Below are 12,031 nucleotides of genomic sequence, written 5' to 3' on the forward strand. Positions count from 1 at the left end.
AAAGTGATGCAGACCGACGACAACACACCAAATACGGCTTTTGGCGACGCCGTGCGGACGTCCGCTCGATAATGGCAGAATACATCCGCCGTGCCGAGTGCGCTATCTCAACCTCGCCATGCAATCAGTGTGCGTTCGGATTCGGCACACAGGTTCAGCATGGGTTTGCACCTGTAAGGGAACGTGGAAAGTATATATGCGCTGTGATGGCCGTCCTTGGTGTATGGGTATCCAATGTTACAAAGGAGGATGCCGCTTCGCTAGACAAGTGGATAGCCAACCTGAGCGCCGGTGCAGCAAAGGCATACGAGCATGCGAACTCACCAGTATGTTTCATATAGTATTGCAGCTGTTATATTGCTGAACGTCACCGACCTGAGCTGCAGGCTAATGTGGTAGCGCTTGGGATTGTGAATCGGCGATACAAGTAATTTATTGATGAAGGGCCTTTGGCAGATATTTATTTCACAGCATTCTTTCTGGATCCCAGTGCGTCACTCTTGGTCTCTGATGAATTTTTCCTGATACGAATAACTCGTTTTATGCAGGATATGCTCGTGTCGACATTCTCAAGAAGCCGAACTTGCTCACGAACACTATCACGCTACCTGCGCGTCCCTCCGCTAAGTTATCCACACCAGACGAAATCCTACAGACTCCCTACCCCACCGCATACCGGCGTGTCAAGGCATTCTTAAAGGTGCTCCTGAAGGCCGAAGTTGAGCTCGAGCCGAAGGAGTCCCGCAAGTCGCTCATCATTGAGCTGGGAGCCCAGCGTGTAGCGGAGGAGCTTCGACGTCAGCCGTTAGCGTACGCTCTCAATCAATAGCCTTTCAATAAGCCGCAGGATGAGAATAAGAGCACGGCCGACTGGTGGAAGGAGCTCGAACACCATCCTGATGCTTGTGTCCTTGCGGTAAGTCTCTTCGCAAATGATTATTATTCGGGCCTGTCATCTTACGCACTTCGCCGCCTTACAGATGCTTTCAATCAAGATCTTCTCGATTGCTGTAAATTCAATGGCTGACGAGCGTGCCATGTCACCCTTCACTTGGGTGGACTCGGCGCTTCGAAACAGGCAGCAAGTCGGAACGTTGGTCGATATGGTCCAAGTCCGCCAGTGAGAGCTGCATCAGGTACGCCACAACTACCAAAAGCATAGCGACTCTACTGACATATGGGAAGCTTGAAGAAAAGCCCCGCACGCATCCGACTGTCCGCTGGGTTGATAAACAAGAGGTCATCCGCGGTCGACAGAAGACAGTGAGGGAGAGTATAGTCAACAAGGACGACTCAGGCGATGAGTTAGACATTGATGACGAGGACGGTACCAAGGAGGTCGATCTCATTGCTGCGCAGATGGAAGATCTCACGCTTGACGAAGATATCGATCCAAATTCCCCATTCCTTACTGACTTGCTGTCTGACCGCCCTCAGACAGACTTACCAGCTCGGCAGACTGCCTCTATAGTGTTCTCAACCGAGCGGACAGCTTCGGATGCTTCTGTAGTGGTCAATTGGAACTGGTAGACATATATTTGGAGTTTATAACATAGTTTTATGTTATTAACATGTGAAAAACACGTTTCTCACTTGTTTATAACGCATATTTTACGTGATGTGAGAAACTGTTAATAACGGTAGTGAAAAACAGCTCCGAGAGGGCCCTTGTTTTAAACACATGTGAGAATCTCGGGCGAGTTTCTCACCGCACACTATTCGGCCTACCACTGACTCCATCTCGCATTCATCTGGCCGTGCAGTTGCTGAGGACACGTTTTGTAGCCGATTACCCACATCTCTTACTCAACAGAAAACCTCAAATGTGTTCGTGGTCTGTTAGAAAGTCCACAGACGTCTAATATATAGTACGAGACAAGACTTTGGCGCGTTTTGGAAGATTATCCCTACTAACGGTGAAGGGAGTATCCAGAGACAGGAAAATGGACAGGACAAACATGACAGAACCAAGGTATGGCGATTAAGAAGGTTTGGATGAGAGGAGGATGAGCGAGAGGACAAGAACAGAAAACTAAGAGCAGACGACTAGCGTAAGAAGGTGGGATTGATATGGTTACAGTGTCCGAGAGACAAGAGGATTGCATAGATGATGGGTGACCAAGAGGAGAGTGGACACAAGGGCGTTTCCTTGGACTTATAGTTGTACAAGATGCGAGCGACGCGTCGAGAGTAAAGACGTGTCGTAGAGATATAGCCAGAACATAGCGAGGCGGGGTGGAATAGCGGAGGCGCGATAGCGATACAGGGAACGGGAAAAATGTGCGATTGACGGATGTTGTTCGTCGGTGTCCCGACGGTGTCCAGCATGCGCGGGATGATTGTGTCCAGTGTACTCAGGGATGAAAATGATCACGGCTGGTAATTGTGTTGCGCCTCTTCTTGCCGTGAAAGGACTCGAGGACGACTTCGAAGTCAACATCACCGTCCAGGACAGCGTCCATGAGAAACTCCTTCCTAGGTTTCTTGCTGGGGCGCGCAATAGAGAATGGCGAGCCGCCATATGCACTGGCTGCAGAGGGGGTACGCGCACGCTTGGTGTCACGGCGCGATAGGGGAGCATTGTCTTCGTTAAGTGTGGCGTCCATGAGGCTATCAGAGGCATCCTTACTGGAACTCCCCTTGGGTGAGAAGCCCTCCATCAGACCAATTCCTAGTCCGACACCATTGTCAACTGTCTTGGGATAGGAAAAGCCGTGAGACTCCTGTGACTGAGACGGTCCAAGTTGCGAGGACCTGAGAACGGGGCTGTCGCATTCTTCGCTGGAGTCGGGCGGTGTCTCAGGAGCTTCATCTAGCGCGTCAGAAGCAAGTATCTGCCTGATGTTGTAGGCCCCATCTGAGAAGGGATCCTCACTAGCGAGGTCGATGGGTGCCAATAGTCGACTCGCCTTGTTAGGCGACGACCTGAAGGGAGAGGGATAGAATATAGAACGACGCAGACTCGTGCTCTTCTTGACCGATGAGCCGAGCAGCTGCTTCGTGGCGGTGTCTTTGCTGGCTCCTGCGGGGGTTTCAGGCGCACGAATCGACCTAATGCGTTCATGGAACGGAGTGGGAAGCGCTGTGTCCGAAAAGAGTCGCCGTGGTGAGGACGCAAAAAGACCCCTCGACCTAAGAAGCGCGTCTACATCAGGACTAGAGCCATCCTTCTTGCTCATGAATATAGGGCTGCTGTAGATGCTTCTCTTGGTCCGCTCACTAGCAGGTAGAAGGACCACTGGACTGACGTCCAATCCGCTTAACGTAGGGTTAGCCTCCCCACAGGCCAGCATGCTGAGCGACAAGTCTCTATGGAAGGGATGGCTAGGACTCGGGTATCTCCATGGCTGATCAGAGGGGAGACGAGGAGGTGAGTGTCGGAAAGAAGGTGTAAGGAGTGGGTTGTAGGGCGACTCGTCCAAAGCCTTCGGAAAATCACGTCTACGAGCTAGAGAAGAGAACGAGGGGGATAGGCCAGGTGTGAGAGGCGGAGTACTTGAAGCAGGGCCAAGATTGAAGCTCTCGTTGTCTAGATCGATGGATGAAAACGAGGTCGAGCAATCCGCGAGCGCGAAGGGTGGCAAGAGAGACGGGGAACTGTCCCCTTCCTGAGTATCGCTGTCTTCTGCTGAGTCTTCCAGTTGACCTGTAGGAAGGGAGCGAGTGCGCGTGAAAGAGGTTCGTGGCTTCCTCCAATCGGTAGGCGACTCTGGTGCTTGCCGAGATCTCTTCGACATGGACATCGAACTTGAGGTCTGGCGTTCGGCCTTTGCCTCTTTCTCAGCTCTGGCAGCACCACGAGCAGTTGCAGAAGTGCTCTTGCTGTCGGGATCGACATCTGTGTCATTCTCTTCTGGCAACGATTGTGAGGGCACGAAGAAATATAAGTGACTGAAAACGTACTCCCACGCCCCTTGCGTTCCCCGGCATCGGCACGTCTATTAGACATGGCGATTCTATGTTTCTCAAAGACGTGTCGGCGCCACATGCTCTTCGCATTGACACCCGCGTACGTGCGACGGCAGAAGGTGCAGCGAAGGCGGGGAGCCTGACCTTCAGGCCACCGTTTCTCTTTCTTCGTCTCCTTCTGGCTTTTCTTCTTGTCGTCTAACTGCAGCCATCCGCGAGGAGGCTCGAGTATTGTGGGATACTGCAATGTTTCTGAGTCATCGCACGGAGGATCGCCCACCCTGCGGTAGTCAGAAGCGATAAGGAACCAGTCTGGGTTGGCAGCTAAGACATTATAAGTGAGCCCTTCGGGATACTTATAGGCCTCGGGGAAGTCCTTGAAAGGAGGACGGATGAAAACGACATCCTCCTCGGTGGGCGAAGGCTCTATGGTGGGCAGAGTGGCCACGATGCCACTCCGAGAGTTGTTTGAGCGGGGTTTCCCTGCGTTGTGGGCATAGCTGGTATAACGATTGTCTACTGGGAAGGTTGTGATTATCTGCGCTGGCACCATCGGTGCGGCCTCGGAGGAACAGGAGCGCCGCTTTGAGGCCCGGGAGTGGTCGGTAGAGGAAGAAGTGGCAGTAGATGATGAGGATGAAAACGAGAGCTGAGGTAGGGGAGGGGTGCGCTGGCGCGTCTCAGCCATGGCGGTCAGAGGCAGGAAGTGAAGAGAGGAAAACAAGGGTCGAGGAAAGGAGGCGACGGCGTGGTGATTGCGGTGATGGGTCTCGTCTCGAGAAAGGGTCGCACCCGGCAGTGAGAAACAACCAAATGCGGAAATCAAGTATAGTACAGGGAATCAACAAGAGAGAGAGGAGAAAGAGAAAAGATATCCGAGCTGCAGTGCACCGACGCGGTCCTCGACCACGAAACACGAGGCGAAGCGAGAGCGTCGAATCGAACACCAAGTCCAACCGCCGGTCACGTGACCGCTCAATGACATGATTGGCTCCCGTGCTTGACGATGGTAAGCACGTAGCATATACTCGATATAAGTACAGTGTTCAAGCATCAGAACGCAAGAGAAAGGAATCTACATGTGCAATGACCGCTTAGTATGTCGCCAGCAGTGCTCTAGAACAAAGGTAACCCACCCAGCCATCATAAAGCTTCCTCCAAGAGGAGTGACAGGTCCGAGCCACTTGAAGCTGGCAAGTTTCGTGAGCACACTCCCGCCACAACAAGAAAGGGACGCTGATATAATACTCGGACACGCGGTACGTACCGGTCGCGAGCGAGAACAAGAGCAAAGATGGTTCCGGAAAATACAACGCTGCCAATTGCTATGGCAGGGCCAGCGAATCGGTGCGTCGCAAAGCGAGGGTGCATCGAGACGAGCATCAAGCCCAGGCCATTGAAGACCTGCAACATTGCCAGATAAGCCGGATTTTATATCGAAGATGAGTTAACCGTGTGCTCCTCATGAGTAACCGCAGTGGTATAACTTGTGCTTCGCTTTGGGCAGACGGTAACTATGTCAGGAAACAACAAGACTCACAGTGTAGTTCGAGGCAGTCCCCCAGGCTTGAATCTGATCTGGCGTGATTCCTGATTTCTTGCGCAGACCATGAGAACCGAAGGCTCCAGCAACCATGCCGAGCGTGACTATAATGCACAAACGTTGGGCGGCGATGAACGGTTCGGCCGGCAGGTGCCATAGTCAACACAGACTCACGAGACGGAGATGACACCTACCGAGTATTGCTCCTGCGCGCCAGAACATCTGAGGGCGTACAAGCGATGCGCGTCCGAGAAGAGGTGTAGATTCTGTCAATCCTGACATTCAGAGCAGAGAGTCCAACGTTAAATTGGCGATTTTTGAACCTTGGTGACGGGGTGGGAGAGGCGTACGCAAGGTGTTCGGCATACCGTAAGTTACTAAATACTTCGGGCGCTGCGTCCGGAACCCGGTCTGATTTCTGGACCAAGTGATCCGCTCTCACAAATTGTTATGGGCGCTTATTGTATCGACGGCCAAAGACATCCCACTCTCCGTCGCTCCTTCAGCATGGGGAAGGCACAGAAAAAGACAGGAAAGGGTCGGCTTGACAAGTACTACAAACTTGCAAAGTATGTAGTCTTCATCCACATCATGTACACGTAGCTCACTCGTATATAGGGAACAGGGCTATCGGGCTCGTTCAGCTTTCAAGCTCATCCAACTCAACAAGAAGTACTCTTTCCTCGAAAACGCAAGATGTTGTATCGATCTCTGTGCTGCTCCCGGCGGTTGGCTGCAAGTCGCCAGCAAGTACATGCCGGTGAACACCGTTATCGTCGGTGCGTACCCCTTCACTATGCGAAGCGGAAGACATTCCATGACACCCATGTCTAGGCGTCGACTTGGTTCCAATCAAGCCCATCCCCCGTGTCGTCACATTCGCTTGCGATATCACTACCCCACAGTGCCGAAATCTCATTCGTGGCGAGCTAAAGGACTGGAAAGCAGATGTCGTACTCCATGACGGTGCCCCAAATGTCGGTACTGCCTGGGTGCAGGACGCTTACAGTCAATCCGAACTCGTGCTCATGTCGATGAAACTCGCTGTCGAGTTCCTTATGAAAGGCGGCACGTTCGTGACCAAGGTCTTCCGAAGTGCGGACTACAATAATCTCATCTGGGTCTTCAACCAGCTATTTGGCAAGGTCGAAGCAACCAAGCCTCCATCATCCAGGTAAGCTCCTTCGAATACTGCTTATATTCAGGCTTTAGAATTCCCTCATCATATATTGGGACTGACAATTATTCAGGAATGTGTCCGCCGAAATCTTTGTTGTTTGCCGTGACTTCTTGGCTCCTAAGCATATCGACCCGAAGTTCTTTGATCCCAAGCACGTCTTTAAGGACCTCTCGGCATCGGCTTCTGTAGAGGGTGAAAAAGCTGCGTCCAACGCTCAAGCGAATGTCTTCCAGCCCGAGAAGAAGCGACGGAAGCGTGACGGTTACGATGATGGTGACTACACCTTGTTCAAGAAAGCCAGCGCCGCAGACTTCATTCGCTGCGAAGACTCTATCTCCTTCCTTGGCAGCGTCAACAAGATTACCTTTGAGTCTGAAGAGGAGAAGGAGTGGCTGTTGATGGATATCACAACCGAGGACGTCGAGGAGAACTGCAAGGATTTGAAGGTGCTAGGCAAGGGCGACTTTAAAACCTTGATGAAGTGGCGCACAGCGCTCCGTGAAGAGGTGTGTACAGTATGCACCCTGCACATATATCCTTACCGACATCTCGTCCATAGATTGGTCTCGAGGTCAGGACGAAGCCCACGGAAGAACTCACTGAGATGGTTGAGGTTACGGAAGAAGTCGACGAGGAGACACAAATACAAGAGGAGGTACGTCCTCGTTCATTCTGGCTGGATGCCTGCTGACAAGTGCACAGCTTGAACGACTGAACACAGAGGCCGTTGCACGTGCCAAGCGAGAACGACGCCGGGCAAACGAGGTCAAGACCCGCACCATCCAACGAATGCAGCTCCAGATGACCGCGCCTATGGACATTGGTATGGAGCATAATGACTTGTCCCTGCGTGGCCAGGAAGACATCTTCGACCTCGAACACACCGCTAAAGGTCTTAATAAGAAGGGCGGTCTTTCTGCGCTTGACGATGAGTACGACCCTGAGAGTTCTGAAGAGGAGGCGGAAGCTGTCGAGGAGGACGAGACTCTGGACACCGATGGCGAACAGGAGCGGAAGGTCAACGAGCTTGAGGCCGAGCTCGACGGCTTATACGACGCATATCAAGAACGCTTACAAGAGCGGGACACGAAGTACAAGGTCAAGGAGGCACGAAAGAATAGCAACGATCGAGAGGAGTGGGCAGGTATTCAGAAGCGAGACAGCGATGACGAAGATAGTAACGAGGATGATGAAGAGGGTGGCTACAATCTCATGGAAACTGCGAAGGAGAGGGCAGAAGAGGACTCTGAGTCGGACTCAGACAGCGACGTCGACGACGATTTCGGCTTCGAGGCCACATCACGCTCTGCAAAGCGCTCACGAGCAGACGACGGTGGTGTTAGTCAGCGCAAGAAGGCACGAATGAACGTCGCTCCGTCATCGTCGAAAGGAAAGGAGATTCTCAGTCGCGGCGCCCAGGTTTGGTTTAGTCAAGGGCTGTTCAAAGGTACCGGTTTGTCGGACGTAGAAGACGAGGAGGAAGGCGGCAGCGATGCGGTCATGGATGTTGATGAGAACAGCGAGGGGGACGTCGAGGAAGATGTTCACGATGTGCGTAGACATCTCATTCGTTGACAGTGCTAACTATTCAAATAGGCTTCGGAAGATGAGGATGAGTTCGAAGTTGTTTCCCAAGAAGAAGATGGTGATGTAGACATGTGGGATGTTAATGACGAGGCTGAAGACGAGATCAAGCAGGAGAAGATAAGAAGTATGCGAACATTTCATTGTCCGTGTTGTATGCGTGCAACTGATGGGCCCCTTCAGAGCATGGCCTGATAACGGCAGAGGCTGTCACACTGGCGCAGCAACTCGTGAACCACAAAAAGACACGGACAGAGCTCATCAACGAGGGCTTCAATCGTTACTCACTTAATGCCAAGGATGGTCTGCCTTCGTGGTTCCTCGATGACGAGCAGAAGCACTACAAGGCCAACATACCTGTCACGAAGGAGGCCGTCGCCGCTCTTCGCGCCAAAATGCGGGCGCTGGACGCTCGACCTATCAAAAAGGTTGCTGAGGCAAAAGCGCGGAAGAAAATGAAGGCCGCGCAGCGCTTTGAGAAAGCACTCAAGAAGGCTGAAGGCGTCACTGCAATGTCTGACATGACCGAGCGGGAGAAGGCGAAGCAGATCGAGAAGCTCATGGCGAAAGGCACATCGACAAAGAAGGCGAAGAAAGAGATTAAAGTAGTCGTCGCGAAGGGCGCGCACAAAGGCCTGAAGGGAAGGCCGAAGGGCGTCAAGGGACGCTATGTGATGGTCGACTCGCGGATGAAAAAAGAGGTATGTCCGCAAAAATAACTCCACCACAAATTACTCGCCAACTGACTTTTGCATAGGTTCGCGCACAAAAAAGACGCGAGAAGGCGCAAAAGAAGCGAAGCGGAATTAGACACTTGTTCGCGGTTTTGTCCCTCTCACGTTTCATACTTCAGCGTTTACATTGCATGGAAGTGGGCATGCTGCTGTGTATTGTACAGTGCAATTGATTGCTGATGATACATGTTCGTTCTATTGCTTGATGCCCTTCTCCCTTAGCCGCCGCTCGTCGTCTTCCTTAAGCTCCTTGTCAATCTCGGCGCCTCTTGATGGCTTATTACCGTGCTGCGCAGCATGTGAAGTAGGGTCGCCATTATAGGGATCACCAGTCTGAGGTGGAATCTCATTGTTCATCTCCCCTTTCTTCATCTCGTTGAGTTCCTGTTCTGCACGGAGCCTGTTCCTCAGACTGCGCTCATCCCTGATCCGGCATCAGAGCATTTTATCTCATGTAACAGCATGCTATACGCACTTGGGGTCATTGAGGTTGTGTGCGCCCCGTGGCACAGAAGTCATGTGCTCCTTAGCAGCCTCGTCTGGCCTACTTTGAGTCTGGCTCACATACTCAGCGTCGCTCGGATGGCTGCGCAAGTGGAATGTGAGTAGCCTGCCACTGGAATAAACACGAAATATAGTACCGCTGGTCTCCGGCTTCGTAGGTCTGGGGGTTGCCAGTGCTGCTGTTCATGTTGGTGAATGTACAAAGACGCTGGGCCCAATTGCCCTTATATACTCTCGCGTGGGTGACGTCACGTTGGAGGTAGTGCCACAAAGGCAGTGACATCATAGAGTGTTTGGCCTTGTTAGATTCTAAAGCTCTTGCCTTTCGTGGATGTCATCACAAAATCTGGTTACGCAGGCATCAAGAAAACAGAGAGATTGCCTCAAAAAAAGTATGTGCATGTGCGATATGTAATGAGACAATGGTGCAAGTATGAGTAGTGGTGTATGTACAGAACATGTGTCCAAGTAAGCGACATCATAATCCCCAGAGACAGACATGCGAGAGTGTTAATGGCTGATCTTCTTTGTCCGCCCAGCCTTCCGACGCAGACGTGCGGCTTTGCGCACCCCCATCTAAGAACGATAGTTAGTGATAAGATCATCTTGAGACGAGACCAAGAACGTACCTTGGCTTTTTCCTCTTCCAATCGTCTGCGTTCCTCAGCGGCCTTCTTGCGCTCAAGCGTGATCTCGCGACGTCTAAGGCCATTGCGGCCATTGGAAACCTCGCAAATGCCTGAAACAAGATAGCACGAACCTTTGTTTCTCAGCCTGCTTTTCCTCCTTTAGTTCAGCCTGTAGCTTTTTGACGGCCTTCTCTTTCTGCGTCTTCTGCATTCTCTCCTCCCAGCATCGTGTTTTTACGCCCTCAGGCAGATGGGACCGTCTGTGATCGCGTTAAAGCTGAGCGCAGGAGAGCGATGAAAAATTTTCGTTTGCCCACACTCACACCACCGCAACCTTTTGCAACTTCCACGGCTTCCCCGATGCCCGCCCTCGAGACGAGGGAGCGACCGATGCGACGGCTGGTTCGTCTAGGCTGGAGCTTTCCGCGAGGTGTGTTTCGGACATGGATTTTTGCTTATGAGGACCTGATGCACTGACTATAGGGTTGGTGAAGCCAAGCTAGCGGTAAAGACAAAGTAAAGAGTAACAGACGAGCTGTCTCGGAATAAGGTTGTCCGAGGCCCTCATTCCTTAAGCGCCTATTCCAAAGCCCAGCGCTTGTGACTGGTTGCCTCAATATTGCCTGGCGAATATTCCAAAACCTGAATACTTGGCTCAACTCTACCTGCAACAGATTCTGAGGTACGCATATAGTGTCCTCTAAGACATGGGCCGGACAGAGGTGCAGGGCAAGAGGTATTCTCTCGAAGGCGGCCCCTTGTCAAGTACTAGTATAGCAGTAGCCAACCAATTACAACCTGAGCTGCGGTGGAATATATATGTGCAGATCACAGACTCTCAACGATCTCAACAAGTGCAGTAGTCCACAGCGAGTCGTGGGCACTAAACGAGTTGACCATGTTGTAGCCTGAGCTGCAGTACCATCGAACCAGACAGGTACAAACCATTCCCTGCTTCGTGGACAGAATTCTGACCGGCCATCGCTCCGCGCTGGGCGGAGAAAAAAGCGTAGACCGCATTGGAATGCAACGGAGTAACGTCGATGGACTGACGACCGATGTGCTCGCGCGGCAGCTCTATAGAACATCTCCGTACGAGCACAGGTAGGACGGGGTATTTATTTGCATGTGTTTGCCCGTCAGCTATGTTGCACGGCTTGAAGTCTTTACTTTCGTCTTTTGCCTCCTCTCCTTCCTTCTCACTCTCTTTCTCTCGCCGACGCCGGCGTCGCTAGGACTGCTGGTGTAGCGATCAGCATGGCTTCAGGTTACGACTCGGATGTCCACGATGGCGAACACTTGAGGCGTCTTCTCGACCAGCGCGCTGCTCGTGCAGATCTTCACGGCCGTTTCCCCTCCCTCTCAGAGTTCTCAGACTCTCCTTCAATCTACAGCCATGCCTATTTCTCACCGCGCCCCGCCGACCGAGCCAACTCCAGCACTCACTACCATACCTCAAGCAGCGGACAGTTGTCTGAGCCCCGATCACCCATGTCGGACCGTCAGCGGCTGAACATCCCTGAAGCCAGCAGTCTTGACCTCGATGACGACCCCCGTAACTCGTATATGTCAGTTCAATCGGTCTCGCCAGTCGAGGAATTTAGCGGAGACGAGTCAGCGACAGAGGAAGCTGATGCAGACGATACTGAGGTGTATCGCGTTAGTACGTACGGTCCAAAGATGACAGTTCACTCGCGTGCGCCTTGGGAAATCGAGGAGGGTGGTGGCGAGCAGCCTGAGCTGGACAGCGCAGGCATTAAAGGGGCTTTCAAGTTCGCCAAACGCGATGCGGTGAAGAAGCCTCGTCAACAAGACATCCGGAATGCAGTGGAGCCAAGATCGAGTTTTGAATCTGTCCAGTCTCGGGGCAAGCAGTCGTTTGACACTACGTCGTCGCAAGTTTCAGCCGGTGGTGCTTTACTGTAGGTATCTCTGTTTTAGTTCATGT

At 52.3% G+C, this 12,031-nt stretch overlaps 7 protein-coding genes across 7 annotated transcripts; 3 read left to right on the forward strand and 4 right to left on the reverse strand.

The window, feature by feature from the left end:
* Positions 1 to 206: 206 nt before the first annotated feature.
* On the forward strand, positions 207 to 1,530 carry PHACADRAFT_190356 (uncharacterized protein; the record flags this gene model as incomplete). Its single annotated transcript, XM_007390575.1, has 7 exons — positions 207 to 326; positions 387 to 410; positions 472 to 493; positions 549 to 778; positions 830 to 916; positions 981 to 1,112; positions 1,186 to 1,530. 7 exons carry the CDS (start codon positions 207 to 209, stop codon positions 1,528 to 1,530), a joined length of 960 nt encoding a protein of 319 aa, XP_007390637.1.
* A 2,395-nt stretch (positions 1,531 to 3,925) lies between these two features.
* PHACADRAFT_56705 (uncharacterized protein) lies at positions 3,926 to 4,339 on the reverse strand (the record flags this gene model as incomplete). Its single annotated transcript, XM_007389568.1, has 1 exon — positions 3,926 to 4,339. A coding segment is annotated over one exon (414 nt), but the record flags the coding sequence as incomplete, so codon positions are not given.
* Positions 4,340 to 4,766: 427 nt separating this feature from the next.
* Positions 4,767 to 5,791, reverse strand: PHACADRAFT_247669 (uncharacterized protein). The gene is made up of 5 exons (XM_007390576.1): positions 5,647 to 5,791; positions 5,450 to 5,556; positions 5,177 to 5,313; positions 5,046 to 5,099; positions 4,767 to 4,984 (listed from the first exon to the last, which is right to left on the reverse strand). Exons 1-5 carry the CDS (start codon positions 5,732 to 5,734, stop codon positions 4,963 to 4,965), a joined length of 408 nt encoding a protein of 135 aa, XP_007390638.1. The 5' UTR covers positions 5,735 to 5,791; the 3' UTR covers positions 4,767 to 4,962.
* A 168-nt stretch (positions 5,792 to 5,959) lies between these two features.
* Positions 5,960 to 8,935, forward strand: PHACADRAFT_156427 (uncharacterized protein; the record flags this gene model as incomplete). Its single annotated transcript, XM_007390577.1, has 8 exons — positions 5,960 to 6,021; positions 6,071 to 6,231; positions 6,287 to 6,626; positions 6,703 to 7,138; positions 7,192 to 7,287; positions 7,335 to 8,183; positions 8,229 to 8,343; positions 8,400 to 8,935. 8 exons carry the CDS (start codon positions 5,960 to 5,962, stop codon positions 8,933 to 8,935), a joined length of 2,595 nt encoding a protein of 864 aa, XP_007390639.1.
* A 210-nt stretch (positions 8,936 to 9,145) lies between these two features.
* On the reverse strand, positions 9,146 to 9,641 carry PHACADRAFT_24433 (uncharacterized protein; the record flags this gene model as incomplete). Its single annotated transcript, XM_007389525.1, has 3 exons — positions 9,146 to 9,374; positions 9,426 to 9,536; positions 9,592 to 9,641. 3 exons carry the CDS (start codon positions 9,639 to 9,641, stop codon positions 9,146 to 9,148), a joined length of 390 nt encoding a protein of 129 aa, XP_007389587.1.
* Positions 9,642 to 9,858: 217 nt separating this feature from the next.
* On the reverse strand, positions 9,859 to 10,588 carry PHACADRAFT_247672 (uncharacterized protein). Its single transcript, XM_007390578.1, has 4 exons — positions 10,407 to 10,588; positions 10,215 to 10,343; positions 10,084 to 10,156; positions 9,859 to 10,030 (listed from the first exon to the last, which is right to left on the reverse strand). The coding sequence occupies exons 1-4, from the start codon at positions 10,526 to 10,528 to the stop codon at positions 9,965 to 9,967; spliced, it is 390 nt and encodes a 129-aa protein (XP_007390640.1). The 5' UTR covers positions 10,529 to 10,588; the 3' UTR covers positions 9,859 to 9,964.
* A 1,139-nt stretch (positions 10,589 to 11,727) lies between these two features.
* Positions 11,728 to 12,013, forward strand: PHACADRAFT_247673 (uncharacterized protein). Its single transcript, XM_007390579.1, has one exon. It carries the CDS (start codon positions 11,764 to 11,766, stop codon positions 12,007 to 12,009), a length of 246 nt encoding a protein of 81 aa, XP_007390641.1. The 5' UTR covers positions 11,728 to 11,763; the 3' UTR covers positions 12,010 to 12,013.
* Positions 12,014 to 12,031: the final 18 nt, after the last annotated feature.

The sequence above is a fragment of the Phanerochaete carnosa genome (assembly GCF_000300595.1).
Source record: "Phanerochaete carnosa HHB-10118-sp unplaced genomic scaffold PHACAscaffold_1, whole genome shotgun sequence".
In the NCBI taxonomy this organism is placed as follows: domain Eukaryota; kingdom Fungi; phylum Basidiomycota; class Agaricomycetes; order Polyporales; family Phanerochaetaceae; genus Phanerochaete; species Phanerochaete carnosa.

Coding starts and splice junctions, on each gene's coding strand:
- PHACADRAFT_247669 (XM_007390576.1), bottom strand. CDS start 5,734: ATGTCAGGATTGACAGAATCTACACCTCTTCTCGGACGCGCATCGCTT. Junction 5,557..5,646: donor GCGCGCAGGAGCAATACTCG/GTAGGTGTCATC, acceptor TGTGCATTATAG/TCACGCTCGGCATGGTTGCT. Junction 5,314..5,449: donor GGACTGCCTCGAACTACACT/GTGAGTCTTGTT, acceptor GCAATGTTGCAG/GTCTTCAATGGCCTGGGCTT.
- PHACADRAFT_247672 (XM_007390578.1), bottom strand. CDS start 10,528: ATGTCCGAAACACACCTCGCGGAAAGCTCCAGCCTAGACGAACCAGCC. Junction 10,344..10,406: donor TTGCAAAAGGTTGCGGTGGT/GTGAGTGTGGGC, acceptor ACGCGATCACAG/ACGGTCCCATCTGCCTGAGG. Junction 10,157..10,214: donor AAGCAGGCTGAGAAACAAAG/GTTCGTGCTATC, acceptor CAATGGCCTTAG/ACGTCGCGAGATCACGCTTG.
- PHACADRAFT_247673 (XM_007390579.1), top strand. CDS start 11,764: ATGACAGTTCACTCGCGTGCGCCTTGGGAAATCGAGGAGGGTGGTGGC.